At 31.8% G+C, this 24,323-nt stretch overlaps 1 protein-coding gene across 6 annotated transcripts in view; it reads right to left on the bottom strand.

The window, feature by feature from the left end:
- Window positions 1-14,244: 14,244 nt before the first annotated feature.
- Window positions 14,245-24,323, bottom strand: part of path (solute carrier family 36 member pathetic) — a 127,351-nt gene continuing 117,272 nt past the window's right edge. For all 6 annotated transcript variants that reach the window (XM_075307792.1, XM_075307791.1, XM_075307795.1 and 3 more), the window contains 4 exons: window positions 23,869-24,320; window positions 23,648-23,791; window positions 14,608-14,719; window positions 14,245-14,530 (listed from right to left, as the gene is read on the bottom strand). In XM_075307792.1, the coding sequence (XP_075163907.1) occupies window positions 14,339-14,530; window positions 14,608-14,719; window positions 23,648-23,791; window positions 23,869-24,320 (900 nt within the window). In that variant the 3' untranslated portion in view covers window positions 14,245-14,338. The remainder of the gene's footprint in view (window positions 14,531-14,607; window positions 14,720-23,647; window positions 23,792-23,868; window positions 24,321-24,323) is intronic.

Below are 24,323 nucleotides of genomic sequence, written 5' to 3'. Positions count from 1 at the left end.
TTTGTCAAAATTTTATTTCTATAGAAAATTTTATCCAAATTTTATTTCTACAGAAAAATTTGTCAAAATTTTATTTTTCATCTGTTGGTTAAAGCTACACTTGTAGTTTAGTCAATGCATGGTTTTGAGCTGAAATCAAAAACAACAATAATGATTGAATAATAAACCAACAATAACAACAACAAAATTATATTTCTATAGAAAATTTTGACAACATTTTTATACTCTCCACCATAGGATGGGGGTATATTAACTTTGTCATTCCGTTTGTAACACATCGAAATATTGCTTAAGACCCCATAAAGTATATATATTCTGGGTCGTGGTGAAATTCTGTGTCGATCTGAGCATGTGCCTCAAACACCAATGCAAAAATTGAAAACGAAATCGGTCCATAATTATATATAGCCCCCATATAAACGGATCACCAGATTTGACCTCCGGAGCCTCTTGGAAGACCAAAACTCATCTGATTCAATTGAAACTTGGTACGTGCTATTAATATATGGCCTAACACACTCATGCAAAAATTGGTCGAAATTGGTCGAAATCGGTCCATAATTATCCCCAAATTTGACCTCCGGTGCCTTTTGGAGAAGCAAAATTCATCCGATTCAGTTGAAATTTGGTACGTGGTGATCGTATATGATATTTAACAACCATGCCAAAAGTGGTCCATATCAGTCTATAATCATATATAGCCCCCATATAAACCGATCCCGAGATTTGGTTTTGGAGCCTCTTGGAGGAGCAAATTTCATCCGAGTCAGTTGAAATTTGGTACATTGTGATAGTATATGGCCGTTAACAACCATGCCTAACTAGGTCCATATCAGGCTATAGTTATATATAGTCCTCAGATAAATCGATCCCCAATCACACAAAAATTGGTCCATATCAAGTTCATAATTGTATATAGCCCCCATATAAGCGACCCCCATATTTCAATTCTGGCTCTCTACGTACCGTGCAAAAGTTCATATCGATTCATAATTATTTGTAGACTTACCTATACATAACTTTTTTGTCTAATATATACCACGTATGGACTAACTCAAAATTTAGAAAACGATGTTAAGAAGTTTTAAGATACCACACCCAGAAAAAAGTGCCTTTGAAACTAAAGGAAAAAATTTTCATCAATATAGTTTATCCATTTTATTTCCATTAAGGTAAATTTTTGTGAAAAATAATAAAATTTACTCGTTTCAGTAAAAAAATCCTAAACTGTAAGCAGTTAGGAATAGTTCATTAACTAGAATAAGGCATGGAATTTTACTCATACTATTTTCTTCGCTGGGTATAAGAATTTACTACTGAAAAAGAAAATTTTATTCACCGATAACAAAGCATTCGTAAAAATAAACAAAAACCGAACTAAAACCAAGTTTCCTCAAAATTAGTAAAATTTCTTATAAAATGATAATTGCGACTTCCTTTATAATAGAAAGTTTTTCATACATACGAACAACACTTGGCATAGAAAAATATTTTAGTTCATTCGTACTAAGAAGTATGCAATCCTTTCAAAACTTAAGGAAACACACTTGTTAGAATATAGGAAATTTTCCTAAATTTCTATTGTCTACCTGTAATCGATACCTGTCATCGTAATCGATGTGTTTGCGCGTGGGTGTAATCGATATATTTGCGCGTCGGTTGTTTTTTAGTTGGAATCGCGTTGTTTCGGAGAGATTGTTAAAAAATAATATGGTAAAATAATATAATAAATAAAAAATAAAATATATAAAATATTTGTTATTTTAAATTAGTGAGAAAAATTGTCGTTTTTTTTTAAATAAATCTATCAATGTTCGTGATAGTGTATAAAGAAAGAAAACACCAGCAGAATAACAACCCTTTCATTTGTCTTCATTTTGGAATCTTCAATTATCAGGTAATATTCAGTGACGCTAACCTTTTGCAACAAAAATGTTTTATGATTTTTTATATTTGTAGGTATTGAAATTGTAAAAGGAGGACAAAATCGTTAGGCAGCAACTTATTAAAAGTGAAAAGTACAAGAAGAAGAAAAAGTGCGTTTTACAGTTGATAATATCACACGGAAATTGGAAATAGTGGAATAATAAACTAATATTTCAAAGAGATTCGATGCTGTTGATTCTTAATAAATATATTCAATATATTAATAAAACATGTATTTTATTGAAGATAAAGTTGCTTATAGAAATAAATAAAATTGTATTTAAAAACGAAGGTAAGCAGTTCTAATTATGAAGTAAAAGTTTTACCACAAATGTGTAAGATTTGTCCAAATGAATGAAAAATTTCAATAAAATCATTCCATATATGAATTCAAATTAGTTAAATTTTTTCATTCTGTAGTATAGTGGTACATAAATATAGGAAAATGTTAACTAATATATGGAATACATTATTCCTAATTTCTACGAAAATCACATCGTTCAAACAAATAAAAATGGCTTTGGCGCTATACGAAGTTCAACTTTCTTCACAATGAGTTCATTTTAACTTAAAGAAGGGGTCACTTTTTTCTGGGTGCACAACCCAAGTAATTCGATTGTGGATGACAGTCTTTCGTAGAAGTTTTTACGCATTCCGTGGTGGTTGGTACATAAGATTCGACCTGGCCGAACTTACGGCCGTATATACTTGTTTTCTATGAAAATTTTGTCAAAATTGTATTTCTATAGACAATTTTGTCAAAATTTTATTTCTATAGACAATTTTGTCAAAATTTTATTTCTATAGACAATTTTGTCAATTTTTTTTCTATAGAATCCCAAAAGCACTTCCAAAACTGTTCTCTTAAAGATGTTCTTTATTTTAACTACTCTGGAAGTTCTTTTTATTCAATTTTTTGTAACTCGCTTTTTTCGTATTTTTGCAAGGAAATTTTAACTTTTTTTGTTTCAAATAGGTTAAAAACAGAATAAGGATTAATAAAATGGTATAAGTTATTAAAAAATTTTCGAAAAAATGCTAAATCCATTCTAGAAAAATTTTCAATTTTTGAAAATATTTGATGTCAACTGTTTCAGACAAGCTGTACAATGCTTTAAAAATCATAAAAAAATAAATTATTTTTTTTGCAAATTATTGCAAAATTTTTTAATTTACATCCAAAACACTGAATTCGGATCACACCTTAAGAAGTGCTGCAAATTCAGTGCAACGGCATTTGAAATGGTGGACATCCGTCCTATCAAAATTTTCTTTCTATGCACCCAGAAAAAAGTGCCTTCGAAACTAAAGGAAAAAATTTTCTTCAATATAGTTTATCCATCAAGGTAAATTTTTGTGAAAAATAATAAAATTTTCTCGTTTCATTAAAAAAATCCTAAACTGTAAGCAGTTAGGAATAGTTCATTAACTAGAATAAGGCATGGAATTTTACTCATACTATTTTCTTCGCTGGGTATAAGAATTTACTACTGAAAAAGAAAATTTTATTCACCGATAACAAAGCATTCGTAAAAATAAACAAAAACCGAACTAAAACCAAGTTTCCTCAAAATTAGTAAAATTTCTTATAAAATGATAATTGCGACTTCCTTTATAATAGAAAGTTTTTCATACATACGAACAACACTTGGCATAGAAAAATATTTTAGTTCATTCGTACTAAGAAGTATGCAATCCTTTCAAAACTTAAGGAAACACACTTGTTAGAATATAGGAAATTTTCCTAAATTTCTATTGTCTACCTGTAATCGATACCTGTCATCGTAATCGATGTGTTTGCGCGTGGGTGTAATCGATATATTTGCGCGTCGGTTGTTTTTTTAGTTGGAATCGCGTTGTTTTGATATACGGAGAGATTGTTAAAAAATAATATGGTAAAATAATATAATAAATAACAAATAAAATATATAAAATATTTGTTATTTTAAATTAGTGAGAAAAATTTTCGTTTTTTTTAAATAAATCTATGAATGTTCGTGATAGTGTATAAAGAAAGAAAAAACCAGCAGAATAACAACCCTTTCATTTGTCTTCATTTTGGAATCTTCAATTATCAGGTAATATTCAGTGACGCTAACCTTTTGCAACAAATATGTTTTATGATTTTTTATATTTGTAGGTATTGAAATTGTAAAAGGAGGACAAAATCGTTAGGCAGCAACTTATTAAAAGTGAAAAGTACAAGAAGAAGAAAAAGTGCGTTTTACAGTTGATAATATCACACGGAAATTGGAAATAGTGGAATAATAAACTAATATTTCAAAGAGATTCGATGCTGTTGATTCTTAATAAATATATTCAATATATTAATAAAACATGTATTTTATTGAAGATAAAGTTGCTTATAGAAATAAATAAAATTGTATTTAAAAACGAAGGTAAGCAGTTCTAATTATGAAGTAAAAGTTTTACCACAAATGTGTAAGATTTGTCCAAATGAATGAAAAATTTCAATAAAATCATTCCATATATGAATTCAAATTAGTTAAATTTTTTCATTCTGTAGTATAGTGGTACATAAATATAGGAAAATGTTAACTAATATATGGAATACATTATTCCTAATTTCTACGAAAATCACATCGTTCAAACAAATAAAAATGGCTTTGGCGCTATACGAAGTTCAACTTTCTTCACAATGAGTTCATTTTAACTTAAAGAAGGGGTCACTTTTTTCTGGGTGCACAACCCAAGTAATTCGATTGTGGATGACAGTCTTTCGTAGAAGTTTTTACGCATTCCGTGGTGGTTGGTACATAAGATTCGACCTGGCCGAACTTACGGCCGTATATACTTGTTTTCTATGAAAATTTTGTCAAAATTGTATTTCTATAGACAATTTTGTCAAAATTTTATTTCTATAGACAATTTTGTCAAAATTTTATTTCTATAGACAATTTTGTCAATTTTTTTTCTATAGAATCCCAAAAGCACTTCCAAAACTGTTCTCTTAAAGATGTTCTTTATTTTAACTACTCTGGAAGTTCTTTTTATTCAATTTTTTGTAACTCGCTTTTTTCGTATTTTTGCAAGGAAATTTTAACTTTTTTTGTTTCAAATAGGTTAAAAACAGAATAAGGATTAATAAAATGGTATAAGTTATTAAAAAATTTTCGAAAAAATGCTAAATCCATTCTAGAAAAATTTTCAATTTTTGAAAATATTTGATGTCAACTGTTTCAGACAAGCTGTACAATGCTTTAAAAATCATAAAAAAATAAATTATTTTTTTTGCAAATTATTGCAAAATTTTTTAATTTACATCCAAAACACTGAATTCGGATCACACCTTAAGAAGTGCTGCAAATTCAGTGCAACGGCATTTGAAATGGTGGACATCCGTCCTATCAAAATTTTCTTTCTATGCACCCAGAAAAAAGTGCCTTCGAAACTAAAGGAAAAAATTTTCTTCAATATAGTTTATCCATCAAGGTAAATTTTTGTGAAAAATAATAAAATTTTCTCGTTTCATTAAAAAAATCCTAAACTGTAAGCAGTTAGGAATAGTTCATTAACTAGAATAAGGCATGGAATTTTACTCATACTATTTTCTTCGCTGGGTATAAGAATTTACTACTGAAAAAGAAAATTTTATTCACCGATAACAAAGCATTCGTAAAAATAAACAAAAACCGAACTAAAACCAAGTTTCCTCAAAATTAGTAAAATTTCAAAACTTAAGGAAACACACTTGTTAGAATATAGGAAATTTTCCTAAATTTCTCTTGTCTACCTGTAATCGATACCTGTCATCGTAATCGATGTGTTTGCGCGTGGGTGTAATCGATATGTTTGCGCGTCGGTTGTTTTTTCTAGTTGGAATCGCGTTGTTTTGGTATACGGAGAGGTTGTTAAAAAATAATATGGTAAAATAATATAACAAATAACAAATGAAATATATAAAATATTTGTTATTTTAAATTAGTGAGAAAAATTTTCGTTTTTAAAAATAAATCTATCAATGTTCGTGATAGTGTAAAAGGAAGAAAACACCAGCAGAATAACAACCCTTTCATTTGTCTTCATTTTGGAATCTTCAATTATCAGGTAATATTCAGTGACGCTAACCTTTTGGAACAAAAATGTTTTATGAGTTTTTATATTTGTAGGTATTGAAATTGTAAAAGGAGGACAAAATCGTTAGGCAGCAACTTATTAAAAGTGAAAAGTACAAGAAGAAGAAAAAGTGCGTTTTACAGTTGATAATATCACACGGAAATTGGAAATAGTGGAATAATAAACTAATATTTCAAAGAGATTCGATGCTGTTGATTCTTAATAAATATATTCAATATATTAATAAAACATGTCTTTTATTGAAGATAAAGTTGCTTATAGAAATAAATAAAATTGTATTTAAAAACGAAGGTAAGCTGTTCTAATTATGAAGTAAAAGTTTTACCACAAATGTGTAAGATTTGTCCAAATGAATGAAAAAATTTCAATAAAATCATTCCATATATGAATTCAAATTAGTTAAATTTTTTCATTCTGTAGTATAGTGGTACATAAATATAGGAAAATGTTAACTAATATATGGAATAAATTATTCCTAATTTCTACGAAAATCACATCGTTCAAACAAATAAAAATGTCTTTGGCGCTATACGAAGTTCAACTTTCTTCACAATGAGTTCATTTTAACTTAAAGAAGGGGTCACTTTTTTCTGGGTGTGGAACATTTTGTCAACATTTTTTTCTATAGAAAATTTTGTCAACATTTTTTTCCTATAGAAAATTTGGTAATTTTTTTTTCTATAAAAAATTAAGTACATCTTAGTTGGAGAGAAATTTCCAAGAAATCTACCAAACAGTAAAAAATCTCCCATTTTTGGTAGAATTCTACCAACTTTGGCAAACGTGTTCACCACCTAGAGAAGCTGTAAGCCATTCAGAAATGTCACCAGAATTACTGAGAGGGGCAAATTGTTGTGTCCTTACATTCCTTTCTGAAACGAAAATGTCCATCGGGGAAAATTGTGGTTTATACGTGCCTTGTGGGCCAATACCGAGTCTGTTGGTATGACCATGACCAAAATGTTTACGAGAGAACATACGCGAATTAGCTTCCCTTTCAGTTCGACGTCATGCTCAATGAAAACGTCGCGGTCACAGCTGCCTATCAAGGGGGATGGGCAGCTTAACCAAAAGTATTTTCCTTTGTCAAAATGTGATACCTTTCAAAAATAAATGCCCGCTTGAAACAAATCGACTTTTTTAACCCGTTCATCTACAAAAAAAAAAAAAAAACTTCGAAAGGACTGGAATTCATAATGTAACTTGTGAATTGAAAAAATATGTCACGTGGTACCACAGTACTCAAAAGGCACGGAAGTGAAAACTTTTTCAACGCCTCTTGCTATGTCATAAATTGAGATGGAAAATTATGTTGGGTACACTCGATTGAATCAGCGCTACAATTTTAGAAGTTTACAAATTGCTCGATTGAGACTATTCTTGTTTTTTTGCTTGCTTTGGTGACAAATTGGAACTTGTTAGGCTTTACCTTGGGCTTGTTTTCATTAGATTTGGTATCCATTTACGGTATAATTTAAAATATTTAACCACGCGACCATTCACTGCTGTTAAATTTTTGTAATTCTTTTCCAACCGAACAACAATTCGTAATATTTTTAGGATTTAAAATCTTCCTTAAAGGATTTGTATATTTTAGTTCTCTAACATTCTTTAAAGCTTTATATACGATTAGCATACATTTGTTTCTTTGAGTGTACCAGTATAATTATAACGATTTATGATGCGACACAAAAACATTTTGTGGCTTGTCAACAAATCAAAACTCAGGTAGGCAGTGTTGCCATTTTGGTCCGATCGATCCGATGGACCAAAATTGGTCCAAAAATTTATTAATTTTTAAATTAAGTCCGATGATAGGACCAAAAGGAGTTTGGTTGATTTTGGTTCATTTTCGTCAAATCGGCAAATTTACAAAATTTTCTATAGAAATAAAAATTTTACAAAATTTTCTTCAGAAATAAAATTTTGACAAAATTTTCTATAGAAATGAAATTTTGACAAAAAATTTCTATAGAAATAAAATTTTTACAGAATTTTCTTTAGAAATAAAATTTTGACAGAATTTTCTTTAGAAATAAAATTTTGACAAAATTTTCTATAGAAATAAAATTTTGACAAAATTTTCTATAGAAATAAAATTTTGACAAAATTTTCTATAGAAATAAAATTTTGACAAAATTTTCTATAGAAATATAATTTTGACAAAATTTTCTATAGAAATAAAATTTTGACAAATTTTCTATAGAAATAAAATTTTGACAAAATTTTCTATAGAAATAAAATTTTGACAAAATTTTCTACAGAAATAAAATTTTAACAAAATTTTCTATAGAAATAAAATTTTTACAGAATTTTCTTTAGAAATAAAATTTTGACAAAATTTTCTATAGAAATAAAATTTTGACAAAATTTTCTATAGAAATAAAATTTTGATAAAATTTTCTATAGAAATAAAATTTGACAAATTTTCTATAGAAATAAAATTTTGACAAAATTTTCTATAGAAATAAAATTTTGACAAAATTTTCTATAGAAATAAAAGTTTGACAAAATTTTCTATAGAAATAAAAGTTTGACAAAATTTTCTATAGAAATAAAAGTTTGACAAAATTTTCTATAGAAATAAAATTTTGACAAAATTTTCTATAGAAATAAAATGTTGACAAAATTTTCTATAGAAATAAAATGTTGACAAAATTTTCTATAGAAATAAATAAAAATAAAAAATTGGAATAGAAATAAAAATTTAACAAAATTTTCTACCGATGTAAAATTTTGGAAAAATTTTAGCTTTTGAATTATATTAATATTATTTGGTAAAATGGTCCGCTAGTACGAATTTCGGTCCAATTTTGGAAAAATTTCGGTCCAAAATAAAAATTCATTGTGGCAACGCTGCAGGTAGGTGTCATTTTTAATCTAACAGACAACCATTTTGAAGATGCCTTAACTTCTTGTCAACTACCTTTATAGTAAGCGATTATGTTGGATTATGACCTATAGGTCAGCAAAATACCTCGGTATAGATGTACATTAAATCCGTTACGAATTGGAGTTTATAGGATAATTGCTTATATGCGATGCATGGTGGATGTAGTGATGATTCCGATCTAGATTAAAAATTTTTCGAATACGATCGTCAGATTAGTATTTTTTTTTAATTCAAAATAATGTAAAAATTAATTGCTATCAACAATTAAAAAAAAATTAAATAATACAGCGCATTCATTTTGAATGCTGTCTCTCTTTTAAAATGTTTAATTTTTTACGCCGTCAAAACAGAAAAAATTCAGCTGAAAATGACAAAAACAGTCACTGTTTGTTCTCTGCTATTTTTTTTTTAATGAAATAAGTGTTTTAGTTTATTTGAAATTAACAAAAAAAACTTTAATCAATGGTCTATTGAAATGAAACCACATTCGGTAGAGTCTCAGAATAGTATATGATTGGAATACACATCAAAATTATCCTTGACAATCTGTTGGATAGTTCTTCGCTTGATCAAGAATTACAAAATTCAACAGCAGGCATCGACCACAGTTTTTTCTGTGATTGTAAGTTTAACTTTGTCAGCAGACAAAAGCTGCTGTAATAATAAACTTTTTTGCTGCTATTACCAACATTATTTTTGGACCCATGGTGTCCTTGGTAAGAAGTGTAAGAGCAAGGTTTTTATGTCTACTTATAGAAAAAAGTCCTTTAAAAACAGTAATCGATGTATATATATATATATATATATATATATATATATATATATATATATATATATATATATATATATATATATATATATATATATATATATATATATATATATATATATATATATATATATATATATATATATATATATATAAAGGGTGATTTGTTAAGAGCTTGATAACTTTTTTTTTAAAAAAACGCATAAAATTTGCAAAATCTCATCGGTTCTTTATTTGAAACGTTAGATTGGTCCATGACATTTACTTTTTGAAGATAATTTCATTTAAATGTGGACCGCGGCTGCGTCTTAGGTGGTCCATTCGGAAAGTCCAATTTTGGGCAACTTTTTCGAGCATTTCGGCCGGAATAGCCCGAATTTCTTCGGAAATGTTGTCTTCCAAAGCTGGAATAGTTGCTGGCTTATTTCTGTAGACTTTAGACTTGACGTAGCCCCACAAAAAATAGTCTAAAGGCGTCAAATCGCATGATCTTGGTGGCCAACTTACCGGTCCATTTCATGAGATGAATTGTTCTCCGAAGTTTTCCCTCAAAATGGCCATAGAATCGCGAGCTGTGTGGCATGTAGCGCCATCTTGTTGAAACTACATGTCAACCAAGTTCAGTTCTTCCATTTTTGGCAACAAAAAGTTTGTTAGCATCGAACGATAGCGATCGCCATTCACCGTAACGTTGCGTCCAACAGCATCTTTGAAAAAATACGGTCCAATGATTCCACCAGCGTACAAACCACACCAAACAGTGCATTTTTCGGGATGCATGGGCAGTTCTTGAACGGCTTCTGGTTGCTCTTCACTCCAAATGCGGCAATTTTGCTTATTTACGTAGCCATTCAACCAGAAATGAGCCTCATCGCTGAACAAAATTTGTCGATAAAAAAGCGGATTTTCTGCCAACTTTTCTAGGGCCCATTCACTGAAAATTCGACGTTGTGGCTCGTTAGTAAGTCTATTCATGATGAAATGTCAAAGCATACTGAGCATCTTTCTCTTTGACACCATGTCTGAAATCCCACGTGATCTGTCAAATACTAATGCATGAAAATCCTAACCTCAAAAGAATCACCCTTTATATATATATATATATATATATATTCCTCAAATTGAAAATCTAGAGGTATTTTAGGACCATAAAGAGGTGTGTCGAAAATCGTCCGTATCGGTCCATGTTTTGGTATAGTTGCCAATACACCGATCTCCCGATTTTTATTCTTTGGCTTCTATAAACTGTATTTACTATCCGATTTGCCTGAAATTGGAAATTTAGAGGTATTTGGGGACCTTAAAGAGGTGTGCCGAAAATGGTCCGTATCGGTGCATGTTTTGGTATAGCCCTCATATAGACCGATCTCCCGATTTTGCTTCTTGGGCTTCTAGAAACTGTATTTACTATCCGATTTGCCTGAAATTGGAAATTTAGAGGTATTTGGGGACCTTAAAGAGGTGTGGCGAAAATGGTCCGTATCGGTCCATGTTTTGGTATAGCCCCCATATAGACCGATCTCCCGATTTTGGTTCTTGGGCGTCTAGAAACTGTATTTTCTATCCGATTTTCCTCAAATTGGAAATCTAGAGGTATTTTAAGATCACAAATAGGTGTTTCGCAAATGGTGCCTATCGGTCCATGTTTTGGTATAGCCCCCATATAGACCGATCTCCCGACTTTATTTCTTGGGCTTCTAGAATCCGTAGTTTTTATCCAAATTGCCAGAAATTATAAATATAGAAGTATCTTAGGACCATAAAGAGGTGTGTCGCAAATGGTCCGTATCGGTCCATGTTTTGGTATAGCCCCTAGGTTAGGTGGCAGCCCGATGTATCAGACTCACATAGACTATTCAGTCCATTGTGATACCAAATTGGTGAACTTCTCTCTTATCACTGAGTGCTGCCCGATTCCATGTTAAGCTCAATGACAAGGGACCTCCTTTTTATAGCCGAGTCCGAACGGCGTTCCACATTGCAGTGAAACCACTTAGAGAAGCTTTGTAACCCACAGAAATGTCACCAGCATTACTGAGGTAGGATAATCCACCGCTGAAAAACTTTTGGTGTTCGGTCGAAGCAGGAATCGAACCCACGACCTTGTGTATGCAAGGCGGGCATGCTAACCATTGCACCACGGTGGCTCCCTGGTATAGCCCCTATATAGACTGATCTCTCGATTTTACTTCTTGGGCTTCTAGAATTCGTAGTTTTCACCAATTCGTCTGAAAGTGGAATTCTAGAGGTATTTGAGGAACATTAAGAGGTGGTGAGTATTGGTCCATGTTTTGGTATAGGCCCCATATAGACCTAACTCCCGAATTTATTTCTAGGTCTTCAAATCAAGGCGTTATTTCATCATATACACGATATGTTTATGATTTCTCTAAAACTTAAACAAAATTGGTTCTCATAAATCCAGAATCTGAGCTGGTCTTCATAGGTGGAATCTTTAATTTTTTTCTTCGGGAAGCGTACTGCTTGAACTGATTTGCTTGGGAGAAGATTTGTCATCAAACCCCCTAAAATGCTATATATTATCAAGTAACCCGCTACGACGATGAGTTTTCCAAGTAAACTATTATATTTTATTCATGGTGGTGGGTATTTAAGATTCGGTCCGGCCGAACTTACTGCTGTATATACTTGTTTTTGTATATTTCAGCCAAACTAAAACATGTTTTTTTGTGTTATCGTGTTGAAAAATAGGAGACAATGTTTGCTATTTTATAGCAAACAATGACGGATTTCCGTTTTCAGCTGACTTTTCCACTGAGTCTACTAACAAATTCCCTTGGGTGTAACTAAGTATCCTGAATTTTCTGTAAATAGATTCACATTTAGATACAGTTCCCAAATATTTATTTAATCCGATGTACGCAATACGGACAAAATTTCACTGAGATTTAATTTAATTGCGCTAGTGATTGTTATTTTTTTTTTTGTTTGCTTTTGGTTTGCCCAAATTTTATTCGCAAATATATTTAGGTAAGCTCTCTTTCGATTTTTGGGCGATTTACCGTTTAAATACATATACATTTTTAACTTTGTTTTCGATTTCGTTTTACTTGTACACCTTTAAAATGTTATAATGATCAAAAAATATTTATTTTTTTCGGCAAAAATGTGTTATTATTGTTGTTTTTTTTTTTTAATATATAATTCATAGTTTTCTTAAAAAGACACAATATCTTTTGGTTTTTTGTAAAAAATAAAAAATTATATATTTATCTCTTTTTCTATTTTATAATTTGATGAGTACTATTAAAAATACAATATATATTTTTTTTACTAGATAGGATATTTAAAAAGGAATATAAGTTTTCTTTTTTTTTCATAAAAAAATAGCTACAAGAAAATTAGCAAAACTTTTTTTTAGCTTGGAAAAGGGTGGGAGAAGAAACGTAGAAAAATTAATTTACATATTTAAAAGATTTAAATATGTCATAATAATAATTATTTGTATAGAAATAATTTATATGTACATAAATATCTATAAAAATAATTCAAACGTTTCTTTGAATTCACCTCCCTGAAAATCCAATATAGCTGAAAGTAGGTCTGCTTTACAGAGGATTTGTGTTTTTTTTTTTTTTGTTGCTATCTACAAAAAATTAATTTTCCAATTTAAATATTTAAAGATTTTTTTGTAACTTGTATAGAATTAGATACATATAGAAAATATATAGATAAATGGTGTTAAACAAATTATAAATATATAAAACAAAAAAAAAAAAAACGAAAAAATTATAGGCTGGGTTAATTAAAAACAAAAATAAAAGAACAAATTAAAACAAAAGAAACCTGATGTGCTAATTAAACTTAACTAAAATAAACAACTTTGTAATAAGAACTTTAATTTCTCTAAACTAGACTCTACAAGGAGAATGGGGAGGAGGATATCGTATGATATTGTATAATCGATTATCGAATCAAAAAGAAATTGTCTTTGGAACAATTGAAATCTTAGGTGTTTACAAAAGACATTACACGAATCCAATAGAAATTATTAAAAAAAACAATACCAAAATAATTATAAAAAAATATATGTATATATATTCCGTTTTTTTTACTTTTGGATTCGTTTATCATGCATTTAAAATTTTTCGTTTGTATTTGGAAAAAGAAACAGAGTTTTACATAAAAATAAAGGCACTGTTCCATTTGGGAAACTATATTCTCACAAGATGAGAATTCCCTTTTTGTTTTTTTCTTAAAAAAGAAAATTTTTAAATATTTTACAATTCGTTTTCTTCTGCATATTCTTAATATATAAAGCAAGTGCATGTATACATTTCTGTGTTTTTTTCTTTTCTTTTCATTTTTTATCAATTATTTTGCAAAATCTATTCTATAGCATCTCTCTAGTTAATGGTGATACAATAATGGTTTTATTTTAATGTAATTAAGCTCCAAATCAATCATAACAATAGTTAGATCTTTCTCCTATACAACAAGAAAAACCTGTAAGCATATTCAAACTTGTATGTAATTCCTCCGACTTAACAAAGATAATGTCTTTTTTCCTTATAGCTTCTATAGGGATTTGTATTCGTTTTTGTGTTTTTTTTTTTTTGCACCAAATACTACAGATTTCTTTTGTATAAATTTTCTACATCCTTTGTTTCGCTAAAACTATCATAAAATATTTACAATATTCCTCCGGCCACATCTTCTTCGATTGGGGCAGGTGAGTATAGTTTCAAAATATCTTGAATGGCACTATTCGAACCAAAGATAAGGGCAGCCACACCACATATACAGATGACAATGTTCTTCCATATTATCCAGTTGAATGGACCGAAACCGGTATCCCAATGTGTCACAATTTCGATGAAGACCTATGAGAAAAATGAGGCATACGAATATAGAAACGATATTTGTTGTAATAATTTCTATTACAAGGGTAAATACTTACGGGGAAGATCAAACCAAGAATGGAGAAGCAGAAAGCACCAATTAGACCCATAAATGGAGCTATAGTTGGCACAGCCACAGCCAAACCAACGGCAGCGGTAACCAAAACGGTTCTGTAATAACCAAATCAAATCAAAGAATATTTTAAGTTTATTTGCAAAAGAAAGAATTTTTTTATTTTACAAAATATGAATGAAATGAATTTAACACTACAAAGGTGCCCATACACCCAAATAAGTTTGTTGGTGGACACAAAAGAAAAGTCTCCTAAAATGGTAGAAAGTTTGCTGAAAAAGGAAACCCAGTCACTGATTGCTGAAATAGCAAATATTTTTTTGCCCTTAAATGGGCTCATCTAGGGGCTACCGTAACACAATAACCACAAAAGTTAAGTAAATATCTTGTATTTACTACAAAAATCTGGATATATCTCATATTAAGGAGCTTTTCAGATTACCAAAAGCAGGAATATACAAAAACAAGTAAGTAAAGTAGAAAGTCGGGCGGGGCCGACTATATCATACCCTAAACCACCCTTACTGAATTAGTAATCATAAGCATTTGTGGGGTAACATTGATATAGGTCTGGGAGATAAACCGCAGTTGCATATTTAAGAAAATTAAGGGATACATGTTTATGGATGCTTTGACTCAATCTGACTATAGCTCATAGTCAGTGTTGCCAGGGAAAATGTTCGGTTTACCCTACAATGACAGAAAAGTTCCCTACTAATCCATACATTCCCAAACAATCTTCCCTACAATATTTTTCGTTAAATTTAAACAAATTTTACAAAACAACAAGTATATACAGCACTAAGTTCGGCCGGGCCGAATTTTAAATACCCACCACCATGAACCAAATATTAGGGTTTCCTTTGAAATTTCAGGAGGGCTTGAGGACACTTCCCATAAATAATAAAATTAAAGATTTTACCTATGACGACTATATCAGATTCTGGATTTATAAGAACCATTTTTGTTTGAGTTTTAGAGGAATCATTAACGTATCTTGTAAGTGTGCAAGAAAATTATAAAATAACGTCTTAATTTGAAATCTTAAATCTGTGGAAGTAAAATCTGAAAATTTTACATTGAGTTTCAAGCAATTTTCATGATCAGAGCGCCTTCTACACCGTCAAGAAGTGAAGTCAGTCTATATGGAGGCATTATCAAATGGACCGATAAAAACTTAATCCGATACACGTTTTTGTGAGCCTAAAATATCGGAATATTTACAAATTCAGGCAAATCAGATAAAAACTACGGTTATAGAAACCCAAGGAGATAAATCGGGAGATCGTTCTTATGGGGGCTATACTAAAATATGGACCGATACTCACCGTTTTCGGCACACCTCTTTATGACCCGAAAATACCTCTAGATTTCCAATTTCAGGCAAATAGGATAAAAACTTCGGATTCTAGAAGCCCAAGAAGTAAAATCGGGAAATCGGTCTATATGGGGGTTATACCAAAATATGGACCGATACTCACCATTTTCGGCACACCTCTTTATGGTCCTAAAATACCTCTAGATATCCAATTTCAGACAAATTGGATAGAAACTACGGTTTCTATAAGCCCAAGACCCAAAATCGGGAGGTCGTTTTATATGGGGGCTATACCAAAACATGGACCGATACTCACAATTTTTTGGCACACGTATTTGCGGTCCTACAATACCTCTAGATTCCCAATTTCAAGTAAATTGAATAAAAACTGCGGTTTCTATAAGCCCAAGAAGTAAAATCGGGAGATCGGTCTATATGAGGGCTATACCAAAACATGGACCGATACTAACCATTTTCGGCACACCTCTTTATGGTTATAAAATACCTCTAGACTTCAAATTTCAGGCAAATTGAATAAAAACTACGATTTCTGTAAGCCCAAGACCCCAAATCGGGAGGTCGTTTTATATGGGGACCTTACCAAAACATGGACCGATATAGCCCATCTTCGAACTTGACCTGCCTGCAGACAAAAGACGAGTTTGTGCGAAATTTCAGCACGATTGCTTCATTATTGAAGACTGTAGCGTGATTACAACAGACAGACAGACAGACAGACAGACAGACAGACGGACAGATGGACATCGTGATATCGTCTTAGAATTTCTCCCTGATCAAGAATATATATACTTTATATAGTCGGAAATCGATATTTCGATGTGTTGCAAACGGAATGACAAACTTATTATACCCCCATCACCATTCTATGGTGGTGGGTATAAAAATGGTTCTAAGTACTTTATTATCTTAAAACATGAATATGCAACGAATATAACATAGAATATAAATTTGTATTACCACCACGGTTGTCACAGTTGGTAGAATTCTACCCAAAATAGTATTTTCTTTTTTGTTAAATCTCTATAAAAATAAAATTTTGGAACAAGTTTCTATTAACAAATTTTTGTGAGAAATTTTTCTATAGAAATAAAATTTTGAGAGAAAAATTCCATAGAAATAAAATTTTGAGAACATTTTTTATAGAAATAGTATTTAAAAAAAAAAAAAAATCTATAGAAATACAATTTTGACAAAATTTTCTACAGGAATAAAGTTTTGACAAAAATTTCTATAAAAATATTTGTTTGGTAGATTTGTGGTAATCTTCAAATTTTGTTAGATTTTTTGTGGCACGAGTGGTAACTGTTGTTACCACACATTGTTAAAGATCAAGCCTTGCCGTCTTCTAATTTCCTCCTCTAGAGCCACCAAAATGTAAAAATGATTACAAATTTTGCTGAGTGAAAATTTCCCTACATTGTGGCCCTACGTCCCTACAAGACGCTAAATATTAGAAAAACCCTACATATAGGGAATTTCCCCTACTTCTAGCAACACTGGCTGTATTTGATATTGCACCTACGGAGTTAGTATGCCACTAATATTGAGCCCATTATTAAAAAAAAGAGAAAATCGTTCAATTAGTGTGGGTTATAAATCCAAATTTGTAAAAATCGTGCAATATTCTTATGTAAGAGCTACAAGTACGTATAAATACGATCGGCTAGTACATCAAAATTTGAAATTTGAGTAACATTGGTTAATAAATAAGAGTACTATGGCCAAATTTGGGAAAATCGAGCGCTGCATATATATGGAAGCTATATATAAATCTGAACCAATTTGCATAATATTTTGCGCGTTTGATTAATACCACAAAAGGTTACCTTGTGCAAAATTTGAGTAAGATCAGTTAAGAAATGAGGCCTCTATGGTCAAACATAAGGTTATTAGGGGCGAATTTTTCAAAATCGGGCGATACATAAAGGGTGATTTGTTAAGAGCTTGATAACTTTTTTTTTAAAAAAAACGCATAAAATTTGCAAAATCTCATCGGTTCTTTATTTGAAACGTTAGATTGGTCCATGACATTTACTTTTTGAAGATAATTTCATTTAAATGTTGACCGCGGCTGCGTCTTAGGTGGTCCATTCGGAAAGTCCAATTTTGGGCAACTTTTTCGAGCATTTCGGCCGGAATAGCCCGAATTTCTTCGGAAATGTTGTCTTCCAAAGCTGGAATAGTTGCTGGCTTATTTCTGTAGACTTTAGACTTGACGTAGCCCCACAAAAAATAGTCTAAAGGCGTCAAATCGCATGATCTTGGTGGCCAACTTACCGGTCCATTTCTTGAGATGAATTGTTCTCCGAAGTTTTCCCTCAAAATGGCCATAGAATCGCGAGCTGTGTGGCATGTAGCGCCATCTTGTTGAAACCACATGTCAACCAAGTTCAGTTCTTCCATTTTTGGCAACAAAAAGTTTGTTAGCATCGAACGATAGCGATCGCCATTCACCGTAACGTTGCGTCCAACAGCATCTTTGAAAAAATACGGTCCAATGATTCCACCAGCGTACAAACCACACCAAACAGCGCATTTTTCGGGATGCATGGGCAGTTCTTGAACGGCTTCTGGTTGCTCTTCACTCCAAATGCGGCAATTTTGCTTATTTACGTAGCCATTCAACCAGAAATGAGCCTCATCGCTGAACAAAATTTGTCGATAAAAAAGCGGATTTTCTGCCAACTTTTCTAGGGCCCATTCACTGAAAATTCGACGTTGTGGCAGATCGTTCGGCTATTCATGATGAAATGTCAAAGCATACTGAGCATCTTTCTCTTTGACACCATGTCTGAAATCCCACGTGATCTGTCAAATACTAATGCATGAAAATCCTAACCTCAAAAGAATCACCCTTTATATGGGAGCTATAACTACATCTGAACCGATTTCGATGAAATTTTGCACATATAGTTAGTACTATAGAGGACTGGATCTAGCCAACTTTGAGTAAGATCGGTTAATAAATAAGGGTTCTATGGCCAAATTTGGGAAAATCGGGCTATACATATATATCGGAGCTATATCTAAATTTGAACCGATTTCTATGATTTTTTGCACATATAGTTAGTGCTATTGAAGATTACATTTAGCCAACTTTTAGTAAGATCGGGTTTTAAGGGTTTTGTGGCCAAATTTAGGAAAATCGGGCGATACATATATATGAGAGCTATATCTATATCTGGATGAAATTTTGCAGACTTGAAGGGCGATGAAAAAGATTATCATTTGCCAAATTTGGTGGCGATCCGTTTGAAAAAAGCGCAACGTGACCCCATTTGTCGAAATCGGGCGATACATATATATGGAGCTATATCTGCCAAAAAATGTGCCTACCAGAAATATTGATTTTAGACCCCATAACATATATACCGATTGACTCAGAATCACCTCCTGAGTCGATCTAGCGCTTGGTGTTCGTCCGTCCGTCTGTCCATGTATTTGTTGTTCACAGTATTCCGGTTGCAATTATTAACCGATTCGGATGAAATTTGGTACAGGGTGTTTTTGGCACAAGGACGAACGCTATTGAATTTGAAAGAAATCGGATCACATTTAGATATAGCTCCCATATATATGAATCGCCCGATTTCCCAAATTTGGCCATAAAACTCTTATTTAACAACAGATCTTACTCAAACTTGATTGACTATAACCTTCTATAGTACTAACAATATGTGCAAAAAATCATTGAAATCGGTTCAGATTTAGCTATAGGTCCCATATAGATAAATAAGGGTTTTTATGGCCAAATTTAGAAAAATTGGGCGATACAGATTTTTCCAAATTTGGCTATAAAACCCTTATTTATCAACCGATTGTACTCAAATTTGGCTCACTTAGTTGGTAATCTACTATAGCACTAACTATATATGCAAAATTTCATCGAAATCGGTTCAGATTTAGATATAGCTCGCATATATATGCATAGCCCGTTTTGGAAAAATTTGCCCTAATAACCTTAATCTTGACCATAGAGGTCTCATTTCTTAACTGATCTTACTCAGATTTTGCACAAGGTAACGTTCTGTAGTATCAATCAACCCTGCAAAATTTTATACAAATTGGTTCTGATTTAGATATAGCTCCCAAATATATACACCGCTCGCTTTTTCCAAATTTGGCCATAATACTTTTATTTAACAGGTTGGCTGATAAGTCCCCGGTCTGACACATAGATGGCGTCGCTAGTATTAAATGCATATTATTTTTATATAGTACCAACCTTCAAATGATTCGCGTCAAAATTTGACGTCTGTAAGTCAATTAGTTTGTGAGATAGAGCGTCTTTTGTGAAGCAACTTTTGTTATTGTGAAAAAAATGGAAAAAAAGGAATTTCGTGTTTTGATAAAATACTGTTTTCTGAAGGGAAAAAATACGGTGGAAGCAAAAACTTGGCTTGATAATGAGTTTCCGGACTCTGCCCCAGGGAAATCAACAATAATTGATTGGTATGCAAAATTCAAGCGTGGTGAAATGAGCACGGAGGACGGTGAACGCAGTGGATGCCCGAAAGAGATGGTTACCGACGAAAACATCAAAAACTCCACAAAATGATTTTGAATGACCGTAAAATGAAGTTGATCGAGATAGCAGAGGCCTTAAAGATATCAAAGGAACGTGTTGGTCATATCATTCATCAATATTTGGATATGCTCTGTGCAAAATGGGTGCCGCACGAGCTCACATTTGACCAAAAACAACAACGTGTTGATGATCCTGAGCGGTGTTTGCAGCTGTTAACTCGTAATACACCCGAGTTTTTCCGTCGATATGTGACAATAGATGAAACATGGCTCCATCACTACACTCTTGAGTCCAATCGACAATCGGCTGAGTGGACACCGAAGCGTGGAAAGACTCAAAAGTCCGCAGGCAAAGTAATGGCCTCTGTTTTTTGGGATGCGCATGGAATAATTTTTATCGATTATCTTGAGAAGGGAAAAACCATCAACAGTGACTATTAGATGGCGTTATTGGAGCGTTTGAAGGTCGAAATCGCGGCAAAACGGCCCCATATGAAGAAAAGAAAAAGTGTTGTTCCACCAACACACAAAAAAATTTTTTTCTGATTCAATCACCAAATTAATTGATCCAATTAATTTTTTAATTGAAATGTCTTCAATCACGGAAATGATAGTATCAATCACAGTTTTAATTGGGCATAGAAAAAAATCTTGATTAAAAAATAATTGATTTTTTCAGCAAATTTCAATTAATTTTTTAATTGATTCAATTAAAAATTTAATTGATGTTGATTGCAAAACTCAATTAATTTATTAATTGAAAAAGGTAACTATTTTTAATTACTTTCTGAATTGGCTTAGAGTTTTTATTTGGATTAACAAATGATTGTTTGAAATACATTTTTAATTAAAAATTAAAAAAAATCAGCACTTTTTTTAACTGAATTAGTCTTCCGAATTTGATTAAAAAGTTGATTGTATCAATTAATTTTTTAATTAAAAATTTTAAAATTTTCAATCATTGACTTAATTAACTTAATGTTTCTATCATGATTAAAAAGTTAATTGTATCAATTAATTTATTAATTGAAAAAATTTTCAACTTCAATTAACTTTTTAATTGGATATATTTTGGTGATATTTTTTTCTGTGAAGACAACGCACCGTGCCACAAGTCATTGAGAACAATGGCAAAAATTCATGAATTGGGCTTCGAATTGCTTCCCCACCCACCGTATTCTCCAGATCTGGCCCCCAGCGACTTTTTCTTGTTCTCAGACCTCAAAAGGATGCTCGCAGGGAAAAAATTTGGCTGCAATGAAGAGGTGATCGCCGAAACTGAGGTCTATTTTGAGGCAAAACCGAAGGAGTACTACCAAAATGGTATCAAAAAATTGGAAGGTCGTTATAATCGTTGCATCGCTCTTGGAGGGAACTATGTTGAATAATAAAACGAATTTTTACAAAAAAAAAAATGTTATTTTCTTTGTTAGACCGGGGACTTATCAGCCAACCTGTTATCAATCAACCCTGCAAAATTTTATACAAATTGGTTCTGATGATATAGCTCCCAAATATATACACCGCTCGCTTTTTCCAAATTTGGCCATAATACTCTTATTTATTAACCAATGTTACTCAAATTTCAAAATTGAAAGTAGTAGCCGATCGTAGTTAGACTTACGTGTAGCTCTTACATAAATATATTTCCCAAGTTTTACAAATTTGGATTTATTACCCATACTAATTGAAAGATTTTCTCTTTTTTAATAATGGATTCAATATTAGTGGCATACTAACTCTGTAGGTGCAGAATCAACTGTAGCTCGTAATACTAGACATTTCTGTTCAGATTGTGATTAATCTCCCATAAACATGTACCCCTTAATGTTCTTAAATATTGAAATACGGTTTATCTCCCAAACCTATACCATAGATACCCCACCACACAAAGAATGTTTACTAATTCAGTAGGGGTGGTTTAGGGTATGATATTGTCGGTCCCGCCCGACTTTCTACTTTACTTACTTGTTTTTCTATGGATGTAACCAAATCGATACTATTCGGCGGTATAGTTTTCAACTTTTGATAGTACAGCGGAGCCGATATCTCTTGTGCTGTGAGTATCTAAACATTCTATATATGCCTAAAATTTGGCATCTTTAAATGGTACAACAAGAAGAAAAAGAAGAATTTTTGAATTTTTACTCAAAAGTAATTTCCATTTTTTGTTTTATCTAATTTTTTGAAATTGTGTAGCAAAAATCGGATTTAGGTACAACGTGTGGAGATACAAAATACCAACCACTTCGATTTAGATTTCTATATAACCCAAATTTTCATATTTATGGTTATGTGAAATCAATCTAGCAATAGTAAGCATATAAAAAATTTGCCTTTGTTGGTTTCAATATACTCGACTCTGGCCAATATTAGCATTTTCTTACTTTTTTCTATAAGGAAATGGCATTTGGAAATACAAAAATGTAAAATAAAATCTTATATTGTTAAAAACTAAGTATTTTACGAAGGATTACGACATTTTTGACGTATGGTAAAATACGTCGTAAATGTATGTTAAATACCTTATGCGTCTTACAGACTATAAGTTTTTCCGGACGGAATGTATGTGTTTGTACAGAATCTTACAGTGTGTCCAACCGATACGACAATTCGTTGATAACTAAAGAATCGGTAAATGTGTTATCGATCCCAAAACATGCAGCAGTATCGATTATGCCTTCGGACTTAACTTATAATATGGCCAATATATGAGATATGTTCGACACGACCACTGTGGTCCGGATAAACTTATAGTCTGCAAGGCGCATTACAGACCATCTCTGGGTTTAGGATATGTAAAAGTTTTTTTGCTCATAATGAAAATTGCTATCCTCGAGTAGAATTTTTTAAACCTACTTCACGCGTTTTTATGCTTCGAAGTTTTTCAGAAATCTAATATGCCACTCATTTGGACTGTATCTCTCTTCTTCGATAAAACGCATGAATATATAATTTTATAAACAGAAATTTTCATCAAACTACATGCTGTACCACAATTGTAGATTGCTTCGAGTGTTTGTATATTGAAAATCAGCCGTCTGCTATTAGCAGCTGTTTTTTTTTTCGATGAGTGTACATAATGACAAAATATCGAAATTATCTTGCATTTGATAGTTATTTGACTTTTCATTAAAACAAATTTCGAAATTTTACTTACCTCAGAACATAGTTAACCATAATGGGACGTTTGGTACATTTATCCTTAATGCTATCCCATACAATTTCCAAGCAGACATAGAATTGCAAACCGAATGTACAGTATACAGCCAAAGCGATCAACACTTTTACAGCTTGAGCAGGCCTACAGACAAAAAAACCAACATACAACAAGAGTTAAATTATTTATTTCAAAATTTGTTTGCCTTTATAATAACTCACCATTCATGAACTGGCAAATTCAATGTAATACTTTCACCGGTGGCATCACCATAACGCAAATAGCCCAAGAAACCCAAAAACATATAGATCAAAGTTACACCAGACATACCCTGACTCAAGACACCGCAAATACCCAAGAAATGACGGGGATTTTCCATATTATTTTCCAAAGGCATAACAACACCAATGGCCTCCATGGCGAAAATCGAAATGGAAAAGAATGCAGGCATAGTACCCCAAGAGACATAGCTACGGGTTTCAATCGATGGTAGATCTTGGACCAAATAATAGAAAGTAATACCCAAGCCAAGACCCATGAACACATTAGCAACCATAGAGACGGGAGCCAAATATTTCAAATTTGGAATCCAGGATAGAAGGATCAATGGGATAAGGAAGGAAGCAATGAGCAAACGTGAATTCATTTCCGTACCAGTCCAATGGTTTATAACCTA

This window comes from Haematobia irritans, chromosome 4 (genome assembly GCF_050003625.1).
Source record: "Haematobia irritans isolate KBUSLIRL chromosome 4, ASM5000362v1, whole genome shotgun sequence".
NCBI classification, from domain to species: Eukaryota; Metazoa; Arthropoda; class Insecta; order Diptera; family Muscidae; genus Haematobia; species Haematobia irritans.
The sequence above is the reverse complement of the archived record's forward strand: the minus strand, read 5'-3'. Positions and strand labels throughout refer to the sequence as shown.